General features: G+C 40.3%; 1 protein-coding gene across 32 annotated transcripts in view; it reads left to right on the top strand.

The window, feature by feature from the left end:
- The window catches only part of NRXN3 (neurexin 3), a 1,013,077-nt gene that overhangs the window by 92,468 nt on the left and 901,641 nt on the right, over nt 1-18,968 (top strand). For 25 of the 32 annotated variants that reach the window (XM_054161981.1, XM_054161961.1, XM_054161976.1 and 22 more), the window contains exon 4: nt 5,972-6,001. The exons of 6 other annotated variants lie outside the window; for them this stretch is intronic. In XM_054161981.1, the coding sequence (XP_054017956.1) occupies nt 5,972-6,001 (30 nt within the window). Of the gene's footprint in view, nt 1-5,971; nt 6,002-9,519; nt 9,527-18,968 lie in introns of those variants that run through there. One more of the 32 variants, XM_054161969.1, reaches the window with a different exon arrangement.

Genomic DNA, 18,968 nt, shown 5'->3' with positions numbered 1-18,968 from the left:
GCACCTACTTGATCCAGGTGCATTTGCAGTGATACACATCATCTTATGGGTCAGCCATAGAATGCATTCACCCTCAGGTTTTGCTACTCGCACACATTCGTTTGTGCATGTGGCCTTCTTTGTGAATGCATGAGTGTTCATTTCGTGCTTTCAAACATTACCTGTTTGTAGCCCTCCCTGTGTGAATACTTCTAGGAACATGCCACATGCATGCTGTTTCTGCCATGGGGAAAATGAGCTAGTGTGGCTTGATCGCTCCTTTTGCCTGTGGATGCTGGGGCAAATGACTTTGACTTCTACTTCATGCTCTTATTCCTTTGATCACTCAGAGTAGCTGCCATGCACCCTGACTTACTGCCCCAAATAATGACAAAACCTGTCCTGGAATTGCATAGCAGAAGAAGCAGAGGGAATGGAAAAGAGGAGCTAGCACAGCTGTTGTGTGTAATTGGATTGGAAGTGGGCCTCCGGCTACAATAACAAAACTGCACTCCCGGCTGGCCTCACTGCCGGGGCCTGCGAGGAGCCCCTTGGCTGTCATGCATATCATGGTTGAATCAAACAAAAATGACTGCTCCCCATCCTGTGCCACTGCTTTGTCCAGTTAGAATGAAAAAGGTGTCATGTGTGCCAGCAGGCAAGGATCAGGACATCCTTTTGGCAAAGCTGACCTGTCTGGCAGGTGAAAGGTCTGAACAAAACCTCAGAACGATTCTATTTATTTATTTTCCCTTCATCCATTCTTCACTTCTCTCAAGATAAGGGTTTTGTTTCTTCCTCTACGTCCCTCTAAGTGCCATCCTTTGACCCTGCTGGAATGCCCTCTGGTACATAGAGACTCTTATGGAGTCTTCCTTGGTCTCTGGGTTTTGGAAAATCTCAGGATGCTTATTTAAAGAAGGACCACGGGGGAAATGAAGGACTTGTCAGCTCTCTCCCCTAACTAGAAAAGGGAACTGCTGATGGAGCTGGAGTAGGAAGCACAGAGAAGAAAAAAAACCAACCAAAAATCAAACCAACCTGTTTCTTAAGGAATTGCTGGGTTTAGGCAATTAGGAAAGGGTGTGAAACAACAGACTCCATCACTCATCAGAGTGCTCTTCTCTATAATAGATGTAACTTTATATTTGGAAGAATCCCTGGTTTGCTTGATTTCTTTCTTCAGCTCTGCCGTAAACGATTTCTGTGTATATCCTGAACAGAGGGCACAATGCTCTAGCTCAGACATGCACTGCAGCTGGCCCTGTTATTGCTTGAATGGGTCATGGAGCTTGATACCCAGGAAAGGATCCTCTCTGGGCAAACCTGCCCCTGGGGATAGCTGTGCTGCTGCTGCTGCCTGGCAGTCTCTCTTCTCATTCATAAAGAGCTTTTGGGCTAATCATCTGGCAGCATCATTAAAAGGGAAATACTAAGATTGCCTGCCTTAACAGAGCAATTGAGCAGCGTGCACATGCACAAAACAGAGCGTGGGCCCAGTAACTCGAGACAACCTATAATTAACTGGATGGACTCCATTCTCCTTTGTTGCTGCAATCATTTGTCACTTGTGTTTTGTGTTCTTGTCCCCACCTTCCTAGGTTTTGTGGCTTTATTTTTCCATTTTAAGTACTAAGTACCTAAATGTGGTGCTGGATGGGGCGTAGTGGAAGCAAGGTTCAAGCTGCCTCCTTCATTTTCTCCACCACCCTGAAAATTGTGGTAAACCCTTAAAGCTGAGGACTGATGTGCTGTGAAGCTACTTTAAAAAATGTCCTCTGGCTTCCTAAGAATCTGGTGTTGGCCTTTGATACTTCATACAATTAAAGCCACTTAATTTGAATACCTTGATAGAGCAAGCAGATAGTTCATAATAGTTTTAAAAATTTGAAATGTTACTTCAAGATTAATATTAATCCTTGGTAGTAGGTTAAAGAAATATACAAAAAACCCTCCTGGACCTAAATAGGAACAGTCATTTGTGGCAGGCATAAGTTGTGGCCAGAGAGCAGGTTTTATGTGTCTGTCTGCCCTCAGCAATGGACGTGCTATTTTAATAACGAGGCAATATTCTGAAGAAGCAGGCCACTTTCTCTTCCCATTACTGCTGGAAGTCTGAAGAAGCTGGGGCTCAAGAGGCTGAGCACAAGCAGATGCTTGTCATTATCTAAGAAACCTGATCAGAGCCTTTTTCTGAAGCCATGCACTTGTCCTTACTGTCACTCTCATTCGAGGTTCGGGGATAGCACATTGCCAGCTTTCTGACCTCTACATAAAATTTCTGTGCAGGCAGACAACTTTATTCTGAACTTTTCTGAAACTTTTTGTAAAGCACTTGCTACCCACTAATTTTTGGGGCAGTAGTTGTGCCCAGTCACTAGATGATTATATGGATGACTAGATTAGTTTAGAAAAAGCACACAATCCCTTGACTGTTGTGGCTCTTACAGGTTTGTGCCAACCTTTTCCCAGTTCTACACTGACTTGACTTGCTGTGGTGGATCTTTACTCAGAGAATATCAAGGATTCAAATGAAAACATGATTCACCTGGATTTTGGTGAAAATTGAGATTTTCTTACATAATGATCCTGGAATAGGATGCCTGTTGGCACAAACAATAGTTGTCTATAGGGATAAATTGCTTTGGGGCAAAGTGAGTTTATTTAAAGTCTGAGCCTGCTGAAAGCTTTGCTGGCCTTTATAGATCATGCCCAAATGGCATGATGATAGGTAGCCACCTGGTTCTGTCAAAATCCAGTCTAGTTTGCAGGTCTCAAAAATTTTCACATTTAGAATAGAATAAACCAGGTTGGAAGAGACCTTTGAGATCGAGTCCAGCCTATCATCCAACACTATCTAATCAACTAAACCATGGCACCAAGCACCCCATCCAGTCTCCTTCTAAACACCTCCAGTGATGGTGACTCCAGCACCTCCCCAGGCAGCACATTCTAATGGCCAATCACTCTCTCTATGAAGAACTTCTTCCTAACATCCAGTCTAAACCTCCCCTGGCACAACTTCCTGCATTGACTTGTTGGATGCCCTTTTAGTTTATTACAGTGGTGCCCCATGCCACCTTGAGATGAGTTTGACTTTTATGATTTGGTTTGGTGCCTTGTCATGTCTTGAAACTGCTGTAAAGGTGAGACAATGATGTTAGTTAATATTTTCACTGTTGGTATTACTGTGACTAATTTAAGGCCTTTGTAACACAGGCTGCAAATACCATAGATTTCAGATCTCAGTGGCTGATCTCAGTGGTTGTTAATATTTTCTTGGAGTTAAATTGTAAGGAAGGAAAGTTTTCAGATGAGAAAAGCTGACATGTTGTTTCATTGTTTATGTTATTATTCTATCTAATAATGAATCTGGAATTCTGTTGTTGTTCTTTTTGTTAAAATAAAGATCTGTGTTGGTGGATAACTTAAGAAGTAACACTGTTTTTTTACTTTATGTCCAAGTCAACCCTCCTTGTTCTTCCTGTTTTAAAAAGGAAAATGTAGCATTTCAGGGGAGGGGGATTATTTTTTACCCATCTCCCTACCTCCAATGCTAGAGGATCAAGAGGTACACAGAATACCACAGCTGCTGTTTCAAATTTATCAAGAAGCAGAAAGAGTCAACATTGCTTAGGGAGACTTTCACAGATATTTGAACCAAGGCTGAAACAGGGCCCAGGATTGTGGGTACATTTGGAGGTGCACTCACTCTTGAACTGCAGGCAAAAGGCTCTGGGCTGCATTTGGCTGATGTGCCTGATAGGGCACAAAACATTGGACTTCTAGGGGTAAGGGCAAGAGAGTTGTTGATGTTACTGATGTTTTGATATCTTTCTAGCTCCTCTGTGGCTGGTGGAGAGAAGGCAGTGTTCTTGTGGTGTGATTCAGGGTGTTTAATGCAGGCTCTTGCTTTGAACATTCTCTGGAGGTTTCTCTTGGGCAGTGTCCCATCTTCCCAAGTGGACAAGGCCCTTGGCATACCCAGCAACTGAGGTGCCTGTGCTTCTCAACCACATCTTTCCATCCCTGTGGTACACCAGGGCTGAGGGCTGGGAATCCCAATCCAGCTATGGGTCTGATATCACTTCCCTGTTTGGTGAGCTTCAGCTGTGTGTCATACTTCCACTTTCTTGCCTTTTCTCTTGTTCCATCATTACTACAGGATCTTTATGATTTGTAGGTCCTAGCAATTATAATTTTGTCTTCTCATCTTTCACAATGTCTTTGACAGTGACTTTCATGTGCCCATTTGTTCAGACCTACAATTTGCCTACCAAGACTGATGGGGTCAGTGGCCGTAAACAGAGACACAAATTCAACCCACTCTACTAGCAGAGCAAAATTATTCAGTGAAATTATATCTTGTAATTTAGACTAGAAATATGTCCCACAGTAGAAAATCTTATATGTTTATTTATAGCTAAGAAACAACACACAGAAAAAAACCCCAACCAACCAAAAAAAGAGAGCTATGTTGTATTTGTGATTACTTTTTCTAAATCCATAATAATCTTCAAGAACATTAAGACATCTGCATTCCTTAGACTGTACAATTATTAATCCCCTTATCTGGTTTGGAGTTCTCTGTGGGTGAACATACTCTTGGGATGATCTGGATTTTAAACTTCTATAGCAGAGGCAAATGCGAAGTACAAAAGAGAGAGAAATAAACAAATTCAAACTCAGCATGCTGCTTGTTGAAAATTTTCATCCTAGTAAATTCATTTGACCTCTCAGTCCTGTTGAAATTAAGAAAGTCACAGTCATGCTTCATTAATAGACTGACTCAAGATAGGGTGTGTGTATGTATATATCGGTATCAAAATCCCTGCCATACTAAGTGCTTTGAGAGGTGGGAAATGTGGAGAAGGAATCAAGCTATGGGAAGGTGGTCAGGGAACTCAATACAAAAGGGTTCACTTATGGCTTTAGTGGGTATGCCTTGATTTTTAAGTTAGTTCTGTGATATCATGCGGCACAAAAATTAAGCAACGAGTCAGTTGGATAGCGTAATGAATTGGGCATGAATATATATACAGTAGTACCTAAATGATGATTGTGTGAATACAGTTGTATAGGATGCATATTCAAAAATTTGGGCTAGAAATGAATTTTCATTAAAACAAAGAAGTGTTATGCTGGAAACATTTATTGAGCAGAGACTCAAATGATCATCACAGCCCCACCTACAGAGCTGACAGTGACTGTAGCTGCTGAGGGGAGCTGTACTGCTGTCCGGCTTTACCTTGAGTTACAAAACCAAATAATAGCTTTGGCAAATGAGTTGTAAATTAACCCACTGCCCTCAGAAGTTGAATCTCCAGTTCTTCCTGGAAAGAAATGCAGTAGTGTTAAAAATAAGTTACATGGTCTTGTTTTCAGTCTTTGCCAGTTCTGGTGTACTGGTGTCTAATTAGTGAGTGTGAGCAATGTTCATCAACTGAAAATACAGGGTGAAACCACTATGTTGAAGAATGAAGATAGCTCACTCCTGGTTTGTGTATGCATTTAGCCCAGATGTTTTGCCTGAAGCAGATGTAGTAGAATCATGGCATCCCTTTAACTGACCACTGCAGCCTTGAATTTTTAATCTTCAGCTGAGAAGTTATTTCTATACAAGCTATTTCTGTCTCTAGGGGAGTGAATGCTCCCTACAGAGCCCTGTTGCAGACCTTGGCTTTCCTACTCCACTTAGCCATATCAAGGTACAATGCCTCTGGAGTTGCTCCCCAAGGGATATGAAAAAATGTGAAACACAGTTCTGCAAATATCAGGAGGGTTTTTTGTCACCTGTAACAGATGCTTACCTGCTCAGTGTGGAAAGCAGCACCTGTAAATATGCGTACTCTGTGTGCTACACCCATACTTGGTCTAGTTCAAGTATGTGAGCTCCAATCCTTTGTACTGTGATTACTGTGCATGGATATTGCTGCTTCTCTTCCTGTTTTGTTCCTTTTTTTCTTACTTCCTCTCTCTCTCTTTTTCGAAGGCCTCTCACACCTGATGATGAGTGAACAAGGTAAGTCCTTCGACTTTCTCTTTGTTTTAGTCGCTAATCATGAAAGAGTTTTGTCCCTGCTGCTTTGCTGAGGTGGGCTATGCATGACAAAAGCAACTAAGCCTACTGGGTGCCAGACAAGCCATTTGCATTTTTGCCTCTGTGTCCCATGAGTTGTGGCTGCTTGTCAGCCTGGGACTCAGGTGCCTGGAAGGGAGCATGAGATAATGCCATTGACGGTAAAGGGGTATGTTTCTGCCTTCCATGCAGCCCCACAACTGCTTTATCTTGCTATTTCTTTCTCATTGTGCCATCTGTAATGACTCCCGCTTCTGACTCGTAAATGTAGACCTCAGAGTTGGTCTTTATTTTTAAGAGTGTAATTATTACAAAAAATATGTTAAATAGCCCTCATGGCATGATCCTAACTCATTATGAATCCTGAGGAAAATTGCATATAATGGCCTATAAGTCCTGTATCTGCAATTTAAATTTTTCAACATGCAAAGCACAAAGTGATTTAGAAAAAGAACGGGGCTAACCCCAGGCTGGGCTACAAATCGGATCTAGGCCTGTATCAGAGTTCACATTTTAATATCTTAGTCTGGATTGTACTCCAGATCTATCTACTGTAAAATTGTGAGATCATTTGTCCCATTTTCACTAGGGACATGTGGACCAAGAAGCTGGTGAGAAGAGGGATGATTCTGTTTTCTCCTAACAGAGTTGGTGTCTTGTTGACATGGTATCAAGGGTTGGGTCTGGGCTGGGCATTAAACAAGTGACAAATGCTCCCTATTAAGCCCATTCCCTTCCCAAAGGGGAAAAGAAAGTGAAAAAGGGAGAGAGAGAGATATGAATTGGAAAAGAAAAGTGAAAGTAATTTGAATAGTAAAATTACATATATATAACCCAATATTACACTCAAATGCCTTGAAGGCAATTGCATCACCATCATCATTGATACAGTGTCAGAAGTCTCAGACTGGACTTGGCAGCAGATGGGAACTGGATTCAGGAGCTAGATTCTCGATCTGGATTTGGGAACCCATAGATTGGGATTGATAGCAGAATGGACAGAGTCCTTGGACACTAGTCATTGAGGAAGAGAGCCTGACCCTCATGATCCCTCAACTTTATACTGAAAGTGGCATGTATGGAACGGGATACTTAGTTGATCAGTTTAGGGTCATCTGAACTGTCCACTCCTTCTTGCAGGTGCAGCTTTTTTTTCTACACCCCAAATGTGGTACACAAGATTTAGCAGTGACCTTGGTCTTCATACCAATCCTTGGTATGAAGAATCATTGAGAGTTATTACTGCTAGAAGCAGACACTGTCTTTGAAATCATGCTGTTAATTACAGAAAGTGCAGTTACGTAGAAGAGACTGAGCTGAAAAGTTAAATCCCTGAGCAGGATTTGTTCTGTTCTAATTCAAACCAGGACACGTGGGTACACAGCGAGGAGTTAGCAGCACTGTTGAAACAGTCTGGTCTTGCAAATGCAGTTACATGGTTGAAGTCTTGATGCAAGATGTGTGCATGTGGTGCACTGGGAAAACCAGACAAACTGTTCACGGGGATAAAATGCAAGTTTAGATTCTAGAGCCTGATTAGGTTTTCCTAGACTAGATGTACACAATGTTATTTTTGCCATTAAGTGAATATGTATCTGAGGTTAGATAGTCCAAAGAGTTAATGAGATAAAACATAGCATCTGTGAAGGCTCAATGGTAATTAGGTGCTTGAATAAAAGAGGAATAGTGTATCTGTATCTCAGTGAAATGTAGAGAGGCTTAGGGGATAATCAATTTTTGTCTTGTAGTTCCAGGCCAAGAAGTATGCTCTGAGGTCATGAAAGTTTAGGAAATAATCAGAAGTGAAGTTGGGGCTCACTTTTCAGTTTCTGTGCAGCTTAGCATTCCTGTGTGGTGAGAAAGATAAGATAAACAGGGCTTTTTATGGACACATGTCAAGACCATGGTATTGGAGGTATGGAGCATCTGACTAAGCTCCTTCTCTGTCCCCACTTATTATTCATCTGGGCTTTTGGCTTGGAAGTTATGCTTGTTGAAGTAGCATCCAGCAAAAGAGTGTGTCCTAGTTGCTTAGGATGCAAATGAGTATGGCAAATCATTGGCAGAGGAAGGATGATGGCATGTTGGGAGTGGCTAGGACAGTGAACACATGTTATTGGCATCAGGCTGAATGTGAGCTAGCAGTATGTTCAGGTGAACAAGAAAGCCAAGAGCATCCAGCTTGGTATCAGGAATAGTGTGACAAGCAGGACCAGGGAAATGATTGTCCCCCTGTACTCATCATTGGTGAGACCACACCTTGAATACTGTGTTCAGTTTTGGGGTTCTCACTTCAAGAAAGACATTGAGGTCCTGGACTGTGTCCAGAGAAGAGCAGCAAAGCTGGTGAAGCGTGTGGAGGGTCTTCCGAGGAGTGGCTGAGGGAACTGTGGTTGTTTAGTCTGGAGAAAAGGAAGACTGATGGAGGAGACCTTATTGCTCTCTACAACTATCTGAAAGGTTTTAGTGAGGTGGCTGGTGGTCTCTTCTCCCTAGTAACAAGTGATAGGATGAGAAGAATTGGCCTCAAGTTGCACCAGTGGAGATTTAGATCAGATATTTGATGAAACTTTTTCACTGAAAGGGTCATCAAACACTGAGACAGGATCCCCAGGGAAGTGTTTGAATCACCACACTTGAAGGTGTTTAAAGGATGCATAGATGTGGTACTAAGGAGCTTGGTGTAGCACCACACTTGACAGAGCTAGGTAATGGTTAAACTCAATGACCTTAAAGGTCTTTTCCAACCAAAATGGTTCTGATTCTGTCTTTGTAGCAGTCTGTGGTTTAGAACTGGATTAGAAAAGCAGATGCACTTGGCCATTTAAGTTATAAGTTGCAGCCCAGTTGGCTCATGAAAACATGCATGACCTATTCAGGCCTGTATGATTGCCATCAGCCCTCATCATACTCTCTTGCCTGACAAAAAACCATGCAAAAACTGTTGGCTTCTGGCAACATTAGCCACCCTTATTTATCCTTGATGCATCAGGGAACGGTGACTTCGGTTTTCTTGCCAACCCACTCACAGAGATACCCTTTTGATAAATATTTGCTCTATAAATATATCATGGATATAAAATATGTAAATGTATATGTGTGAATAAATATGCAATGTCAACATTATATATAAATAGATTAGCTCTGGTAGGTGAAATGTGTTTAGCAAATATATTACCATGAGATTTTAATTTTATTTCTGTCCTGCTCTGTTGTTTCCCTTGCTGTTTTGAATTTGATGTGGAATGAGGCATATCACTGGTGTGCTAATGCATGAGGCTTTGCATTATGTTTTGTTGGATTTGGCTGCTGCATAAATATGCTAATTTTCTTGGGGGTTTAAGTATGGCCGGTGACATCCATTTCTGTTTTTTATGCTTCCTCCTTCCTCCTCCTCCATGATGGACATCCTTCTTGTTCCTCCTCTTAACTGGACGCACACCTTCCTGTCTATAGGTAGAAGTAAAGGTAGAGATTGCCTTCTTCCTAAGACTTCATTGCTTGTAAAGTGTTGGTTTGTTAATGGGCAATTTGTATTTTTATGAATGCGGTGCCTGTTGGAAATGAATGCTTTTGCTTTTAAATGTCTCTTAACAGTCTTCTGGTTTGTATTGAATTATGGAAGAAATATTTATTAAGGTGAAAGCTTTAAGGCCTTAATAGATGTTATTTTCTCTCTGCTCACATTAAGTATGGGCTGCACAGTGTCAGGCTGTCTGTGGCTGGTAGGTGACGCTGGAGTGCAAAGGGACCATCAGTTCAACTGAAATCGGAGCCAGAGGCCAATGAGCTGGTACTGCCAAATCTCTTGCACTGGAGTGATGTCACTGCTGGGAATTTTGGCACTGCTGTTGGTGGAAACGGGGCCTAGACTTGTCCAGTACCCTTCAGTGATGGAGGGCTTTTGGCATATTATTTCTCCCCAGCTCTGCTTCTCATCCTCTCTGTAGCAAAAAGGTGTTTTTCAAAGAGAAATTGAGTTGCAGAAATCTGCAGAGGAAACGAAACTGATCAGCACTGCCTAACAGAGCAGTCCACCTCTTTTGCAGCTCAGTAGAGCACAGGGCATGAAAGGCTGCTCTGGGGCTCCAGCTTGCTCTTCAGCAATTCTGTTGTCTTTAGCATGCAGGGGGCAGTCATCCATCCCTAATCAAAACTGTCAAAAAGGCAAAATGCTGCAAACCTGCTGTGAGTCTCAAGTTGGGCTGGAGGGAAGGGTGAAGATTAATTGATAAAATATAAGCACTGCTTGAGGAAAATCCATTTCTTTGTCCTATTTTCCAATGAGGTAGAGAGATTAAAAGATTTTATTAGGCTGAGGCTTACTCCTTTTCAACAAATACACGACTGCAGAATCTGATATATTGATCAGCATGATTTGAAAGCATTGGAGCATGTTAGATGTGTTCATGCCAATAAGACAGTGAGGCATGAAATGACTAATTGTACTACTTTGGATTTGGAAGTGTATGAAGGCTTGGAGTTCATAGTCACTTTCCTTTGAGACACAAGCAGTGATCACTCCTCCTGTAATACCTGAAACCTGGGGACCAGAATAGCATATTTAACACTTTCTGTTTGTAAGATGCCTCTTTCTGATGCCCTGTCTTCTTTTAACAAATTTGTATTGTTGGATTTGCTTGATGGAGTACCTCAGGTCATCAATACAATTTGGTCTGCTTTGAAGTTGAAAAAATATTCCAATAATTAATTTCATATCTTCTCTATTCTATCCAAAGTTGAGTGGTGGGGGATAACACACAGACTGTACTCAGAGCTATCTTCTTAGCAAGAGGGGAACATCAGAATGCTGTAAAAAAATGTGAGAACCTAAAGCTCTAATCACACCATACAAAATGTTACTGTGCCTCAACATCACTGCCAATAATTGAGTTAGCTGATGTATGGCTTAGTGTGATTTAAGGGTCAGTGTAGATCAGGGCAAGTTTGTGTGGCATGATGTTAGCTCATGTCGCTCCCTCCTTTTCTCAGGTGGCATTTGTGCTGCAAGACAGTCTCTGCAGGAGTAAATAGAAACTGAAGGAAAACTTGCAGTTCAGCCTGTAGGTTTATAATATACAGTTCACAATTAATTCCTATCCACTGAAATTTAATTTATTGTGTCATTGAGTAAAAATATTGTTTCACTTTCCAGCTATGTGTAGTTTTTGGCACTAGTTGCAGCAAGTGATTTAATCAGAGAACCATCATGCTGTATGAAAAATACTATTACATTCAGAGGGCTCAAGCAGTCTGATTTTTGTATCCACACATGGCCTCTTCAGCTCACAGGTGGTACCAGACACCCTAGTGATTGTACCTGGAAGGCTCCTATTTTTTGGTGTTCACATAGTTTTAAGTGAAAACTGGCAGCAGCTCTGTCTCGTGCTATGTATGTATCCAAAGGATATGATGTATTTGATTTTATAAAGGCTCTTCACAATGTGTATTGGTCTGTGACCTTGCTTTCGTCATTTGAAACAAGGCTTTTGTTAGCTGCTTCCACTGTAGTAAATAGGTTTCTTCTATCTTTCTACAAAAGTTCAGGAGATTGTTAATTTTGGTGGGGTTGTTGTTGGGATTTTGGGTTTGCTTTTGTTGTTTTGGGTTTTTTTTTGTGTGTGTGTGTTGTTTTTGTTTTCCCCTTCTCTTTTGAAGGTATGTGTTTTTGATTTGGTTTTGTTCATTTGTTTTAAAGTTCCTGGAAAGCTGAAGAAGATGAAGTGTAGGTGTTCTGGGGTAATGGGTAGAGATTAGAGATACAGAAAAGCACCCTGATACAGCATGCATTTTAACCTGAACTGTGTAAATAGGCGTTGTTTGTGTTTTTATTAGGTGCATGAAACTGGTTGTGGAGATGAGGTGAATGTATAATGAGCAGGGAGGACTTTTATTTGGTTTGGCATGAATTGCTGAATATGGCTTTTCTGGAGAGGAACTGACAATTAAGAAACAATTATATGAAGTTTATTTCCCTAACACTCCCCTGCAAGTAAATGATACAAAAGGAGATCATAAATATCCAACTTTAATTTGCTATTGAACTGGAGTTAATGTGTTTTCATGTTTTTCCATGTAATTTGTTCTCTCTGACAGCCTTTGTTAAGGGAATGATAATTTGCCTTTTTGCTACCTTTCACCATTCTCTTATATATGTAGTGGGTTTTGTTTTTTTTCATTACTCTTGGTTTGGATCTGGCTTCTATTGAAGTTCATGTCTCCAGATGAAATTGGCTGTGTTCCTGGTGGGACTGCTGTTTTCAGGGAATGTAGTCCTGCTTCTTCTTGAAGAATTTAGTGAGCCAAAGAACTGCAAAGCCCCCTCTGACACAAAGAATGACAATGAGGTGTGCTTCATTTCTGGTGTGCTCATCTTTGTAGCACCTATGCAGTCTGCAGGTAACTGCTTCTCCTTTAAGGCTCTGGACCCCTTCCCTCCATCAGTAGCTAGTGTTTGGGATTAAAAATGGTGCAACTACACACTGATTTTCAACATGAAGCAGGTCTTTTTTCCATTCTTAGAAGGAAATGAAACTACTCACATATCTCGTGTGTGTTGTGTAGAGCAAATGCTACTGGCAGATTCCCTATGTAGGTCTCAGCATTTGCAAGATCAGATCATCTCTCTTGGTTCTGACTGCTCTTAGCCTAAGTAGATCTTTTAAGTCTTGGAATGTTCAACATTGCTCTCAGTGAGCAGTGTGAGGTTGTTATTTCTTTGAGTTGTTCAATAATATTGACCAGGAGGTAATGGCACAGAAAAAACAAAATAGCATTTGTGGACTCGGATAGAAGGGAATGACTGGACCTTACTGATCTGGAAAATAATTTCAAGTTCTTCTTCACCAGTAATATCATTAGGATTTTAGAGCCATGTGAATAAGTTCATCTGAATGGTCAAGAGTTTATGCAAACGTTGAAGTGAAACATCAGTAACAAATTAAATCATTTGTACTCCATAAATACCTAATTATACAAGGGGAAAAACAACACTACATTCATCTTGCCAGCCTTGGCAGGGGTTTTCAAGCTCTGCTTTGCCTTTTAAAATATCTTAATATTTGGCTTTAAAATGTGAATATTTTAGGGGGTTGATTTCTACACTTACAGTCCTTTCCTTTAATGCTTTTAAAATATGTGCAGTACTGGGTTTGTTTTCCTTTTCATGGGAAAATACCTGGCATTATTAGGAAGACAGTGACTTTCAGTTTTAATTTTCCTCTTAATGGCGATCTAAAAACAAGGCAGTTCATTTTATGGTTAATAAATACCCATATTGTAAACCCTCTTGGATAGACTCAAACCCCCTTGAACGAAGATGGCAGTCTTCTGGAGTAATGTGTTTTTGTAAGTGAATTTTTGCTGCTGGTTTTTTAATTTTATTTAGGGAGGAAACAAATAGTTTATTGTAATTCTTGGGAGTCTAATTAGAGACAATTGATAGCTGATGAATGCAAGATAATGGGGGGACATCACTGCAAGGCATTCATCTCATTTCTTAACATTCCAGAATTGATGGCATTTGCTGAACTTTGGTGAGTGCAATCACTTAAATGTTGAACATCAGCTAATGCAAAGGAATAGGCATCTCACAAGAATTTTTTTTTTCCCTACCTCTTCATAACATATTTATGGAGGCAGACAAATGAGTCATTAAACAGTGCGTTTCTGGTAAATTATTTTTTGTTTGTGCACATAAGCATGTGTGTTTACAGATAATGGCTATGCATAAAATATTTAATAATATGCTAAGCATTTTGCAGCTTAGAGGTAATTTATTTTTTGTTACACGCCATCTTTCAGCCTTCTGTTAAAACGGCGCCTTTTAAATGCGCGTGTAAACAGCTGATTCTGCGCTGACTTTTATTTTTATTAAGAAGAATGGTTCCTGCGAGAGTTAAAGGCGCTGTGGTTGTGTGTAAACAGGAGGGAAAATATTGTCCTCCTGGAGTCTTCTGTTTGCAATGAGGTTCAGCTTTCGCTCTGCCCAAAGAGAATATTTAATTGATATCATTGAAAGGCTTCCCCCCTCCCCCCTCCTGCCCCCCGCTCTGTTTTCTTCATTTAGGGCATTCAGTGGTGTGTAGAGATGCAAAGGTAGCAAAACAGGCCATATGCTTTGTAAAAGGCAGACTAATAGCACTTTTGATGGACGTCTGATTTTTAAAGTACCCTATCTTTCATTAAAATTTACATGTAAAGTAAGGGCAAGCACGGTGACATGAAAGCTAATGCAAGTTGCACATCTTGACATAATAACAATCACAAGAAACTGGAGATCCCAGATGGCAGCTTGGCCTTTGCCATCCTTTTAATAAGCTACTAACTGCTAATTATTGCACTCTTATGGGCAAGTTAATTTACTGTTGACTCTTAAAGAGACATTGTGCCTTTTCCTGGCATTTAGGTTTTTCAGCTTAGATTTGAGAGTGTTTTTTCTCTGCAGGTTGGAGTCCTTCCAACAGACAGTAACAAAGAGGCAAAGAAGCAGGGAGGAAAATGGAACATAATAAACAATGTTTTCTTTGATAATAGCAGAATATAGGGCTGTGGGTTTTTCTAGGACATGGGTTTAGAGCTGAAAGGAGCACCAGGGTTTGTATTAGATCCCAGATTTAGGTTTTGTGTTTAAAAGAAAGCCGTTACTGCAGAGTTAGTGTTATCCTTAAAAATAAACAGAATGCCATTCCTTTAAATAATTGATGCTTGAGATTCTGAAGATGAGATAAATTAGAAGCAGCGAATCAAAATTATAGGTCCATCTCTTTTGCCAGAGGACATTTGAAGGCAGAATTTCAGTTTACAATTCTGAAAGCTAAAATGTGTTTTGGGAAAAGTAATAATCCTAATTTCAGTGCCACTTACCTGGTTATCATAATGTAGGGGAGGAATGTTACCTGTAAACCAACAATTTTTAAAAGTAATTTTTTTCCCCCTTCCATTTGAAAGGGACATTTGGTAATGAGACCATTCAGGGAGAAGTTTTGATCTAAGAACCTATTTAGGAATGAAGGAACAGCTGCAGTTTAAATGGACTCTAATTCTCGCAGTTAATGCTGTTTTGTGAATGCATGATTCTCTGTGATAACATTTTGGAGGAGTGATGGTGGATAATAGCTTATTTCCTGGGCTTTATGGTAATGCAGCAAAGTGGTGATAATGCTATCAGGAACTGAAATAGACCCGTCACACACATCAAACAGCCTGCAAAAATAGGAAACCCAGTGAGAGAGGGGAGTTTCCTGTTTTAAGGCTCCTTGTGGCCTTTTGTGGACTCGAGTGATAACATTGTGGTATTGAACAGTTTAGAAAATATGTGCTGTGTAAGCTGGGTTTTATGCAGTAAGTGCTTAGAAACAGCAGCCTTATTTGCAGTGCTTTACCAGATAGTAAATATTTTGACTACAGATTAGTGCATAACGTGCCGTACAAATGGTTGTGAAACTATCACTATGAGGAAGGTCATGCTTTCTCAAATTGTCTGATATAACTCACCCAGTGTTGTCTGTATCAGTCCTGAAGTTGTGTCTGATGGTGTACAGCAGTATTCTGGTTTTTTTTTGATTCTGGTTGTTCACAGTGCCCTATTGCTAGCTGCTGATCTGCCTGTGACACTGCTTTTCATTTGTTTGGCTGTACTCATCTCTTGCATGAGAGCTAGAGTTACTTCTCATGCTGACTTTCATTTCCACATGGGTTTCAAGAGCCTTGACAGTTCTGAGTGCATGTATTTAAACAGAGATCAGTACTGATAGGCTGTGAAACAAGGGAAGCAGATAGAAAATACTACTAGAGAGAGCAAGGAATCAGGTATTCAGCATTCACAGGTTGTAGCATATTCATTTGTTTTTGAAGCCATTTTGTTTGGAAATTTATGCTACAGATGACTTACCCTGCAAGTTGCTGTGCTAAAGGTACTGTGTTCCCTAAACAGCTGGTGGAGGCCACAGAAATGAAAGGTGTTTTGCATGTGGAAATGTGTTGTTTGTCTGCACGGATAAAATCCTAGAATTCTGTTTTATCAGGATTTTTCTGCGAGATGATGTTTGTGTGCTAGATATGCTTTATACACCAAGAGGTTTGATGTATTAAAAGCCATATTCTTCACTGCACTGCAAGGATTTTATTGTGGTATAACTGCTACTGAAGCAGAAGAAATGCACTAATGTAAAAGAAACAGTGTAGGGAAGAATCTGGCTCTCAGACTATTCCAACACTAACCTGAGGGTTTCTGGATCGTTCTTACTAACTGATGGCCTCAGTTCCCCTCTTATTAAAGTAGAAGACTGCAAAGCATTTAGTAGAAATGATCCTTTACCAGCAGTGCTTTGTGGGGAAAGACTTCAAACAGAACTGGTACTTAGAGAATTTGTGTACACAGTTGTCACCATTAAAAAAGTCAGTAGCATTTGCCAAGCAGTACCACACCGTGGTGCCTGAGATATCGCTTTCTCTCCTACAGTAGAGCAAGAAGAGTGTATGTAGTATATGTAGGTAAGTGTTTACGATTTGATTCTGTCAGTTGCATGCCTTTAATCTAAAATCACATTTTGACTGGGGAACTGCTTATGGGTCAGATTATTTCTAAAGCAAAACTCTGCTCCTTTTAATTCACCAAATTCTTTTTACTGAAGTGTTTAAAAAAAACATTTCAGTATTTGTTCTAAAATCATATGGCTCTGTGATTGTTGGTTGTTAGTAGTAGTAATAAAAATGTATAATTTGAATGTTAAAATAATTGTGTTGTAAAAGGGGATGTGGTCTTATTAGGTACGGTGGAATTGTATTGAGCCCACACACCTTTGTTCCCCTTAATTACTGGTATATTAATAATGACCAGGTTGATGATGAATGTGCTTATCACCAGCTGGGATCAGACAATTGCATTTGATTACGTAGAGAGTTAGTTGCTATAAGCCTTGAAATATTAAAACTTGGCTAGAATAAATATCACTGAAGAACCTTTGTCTTTTACGTGTGTATTCAGCTGCCAGTTTTCTGAGCTGTTCTTGGTTCACTCGGTAATGTTGGGAATCAAACTGTGAACAGTTATTTTCCAGCCCTGTGAATGTTGATAAAAGGATCTTGCATAGCTGTTGGCTTGTCCTGTGAGGGGAGAGCACAATGCTGCATCGCAGCGCAGGGATTACAGGTGCTTGCTTAGCTCTGCATTAGAGATGTTGCAAGCTTTTATAAAACCCAGGGCAGCACCCAGCATCGCTCTGCATTTGCATTTCCCTGTTCTGACGAAGGGCATGCACATTTCGGGCAGCAGTGCCTTGCAGGGCTGGCCAGCTCCATCATCCAAGCAAGACATTTATCAAACCATTTTCAACGACACGTATTTATTTTGGATGGTCTTACTCCACAGGCAGTCTCAATGAAGTCAGTAGGCATGTGGGGAAATCTGCTCTCTACAGGTTTTTTTCTTTCTCCTCTTTTTCCTCTCTCAGTTTACTAAATTATTTTTTTCTCCTGGAATTCGTTGACTTCCTAAATATCCATTGATTTATCTTTCCTCTCCTGCTAAATTGCTGAAGAGATCCATGACTTCTGTTATTTGTCTCCTGGAATAGTGTCATAAACAACACTTCCTGGCACTGATCATCTTCAGTGTATTGACTTCATCTTTAAAACAGATTTATTTTAAGAGAAACCTGTGAACACTTCATTTCCTGCCATGCTGCAGTGTATGTCCATAATGGAATGAATGTAATATGTGGTGGATGCGCTTATTGTATTGTCAGCCAAAAGTCTGACTTTTTTTGTCTCTTAGTACTGGTTCTTTTTGACTTCCCAAACACTGATTTATTTTTTTATTTCTTCTTTGGTGGGGGAGAAGAGCAGAGCAGAGAGATTATCTCTGGTTTTCTTTCCTTTTTTCCCCTCCTAAGGTACTTCTATTTAAACCAGTGTAGTTTTCTGACTAATTTTCTCCTTCAGGTTCTTGCTATCAATCTGTTGGGTTAAACTATGTGCTATTCCATCAGGCAACTTTGGTAAATGTTGATCAGTGCATGAAATCAGTTCTTAAATGGTTGCAAAATTGCTTTCCTTCAGACTGTTTTGATCACAAGAGCTTTCAAGTGTCAAAGTCATTTGGAGAACTAGATAGATAAAATGCATGAGCACTAAGCTTTTTCCAGGATAGAATAAATAAATGTGTTTTCTACTGTGTTCTCTGCCTTTGATAATGATTTTTTTTAAAGAGAAAAAAATAAAGGCAATGATATTAAATATTTACAAGTGTGATTTAGTTGTGTAATCTTGTGCTATGCATCCCTGTTTAACAGTGAAATCAGCTACTGCTGAAGGAAATGACATTAAACTGGTATAGTGCTGTGAAGGTCACTGCCTATACAATGTCAAAGCGATTTATAGAGAATAATGATTTTTGTCAGCGTTCCAATGTACCAACCTCCCTCCTTTTTGTCTCCTTTTCCAAAAATAACCCCCAAAGAAATTTATTTCAGGAATCACTTTCTCTCTGACTCTTCTCCCGTCTGACTGATTCAGGAGCCTGAAACCTTTTTACAAGTTTTCCTGTTGATGTTCTCAGTGGATGGACACTGATTCCCTTCTTTCTGGCCTTGAGCTTCTTATGGCTCCATTTTTGCTGGGATTTCCAGTTGACCATTTCTCAGCAATTTAAGAGATGCTGAATTACAACCTCTGCTCCGAAGAGTGGTTGCTTTTCACCCCTGATACTATTTCCAGCCCTATCTGTCTGCAATTCTCCTGTAAAATACTTTGTGGACCGATTGTTTGTCATCAGCAGTGTGTACAGGTAGCATGCTGACGTCCCACCAATCTCCAGTCGAGACAAAGGGCTTATAAGGGCTTGGAGTACATTCCTGAATAACGTTGTGCTTAATGGTGAGGTGTCAGAAGTGAGAGCTGCGTTCTTCAG

The sequence above is a fragment of the Dryobates pubescens genome, chromosome 5, assembly GCF_014839835.1.
Source record: "Dryobates pubescens isolate bDryPub1 chromosome 5, bDryPub1.pri, whole genome shotgun sequence".
In the NCBI taxonomy this organism is placed as follows: Eukaryota; Metazoa; Chordata; class Aves; order Piciformes; family Picidae; genus Dryobates; species Dryobates pubescens.
The sequence above is the reverse complement of the archived record's forward strand: the minus strand, read 5'-3'. Positions and strand labels throughout refer to the sequence as shown.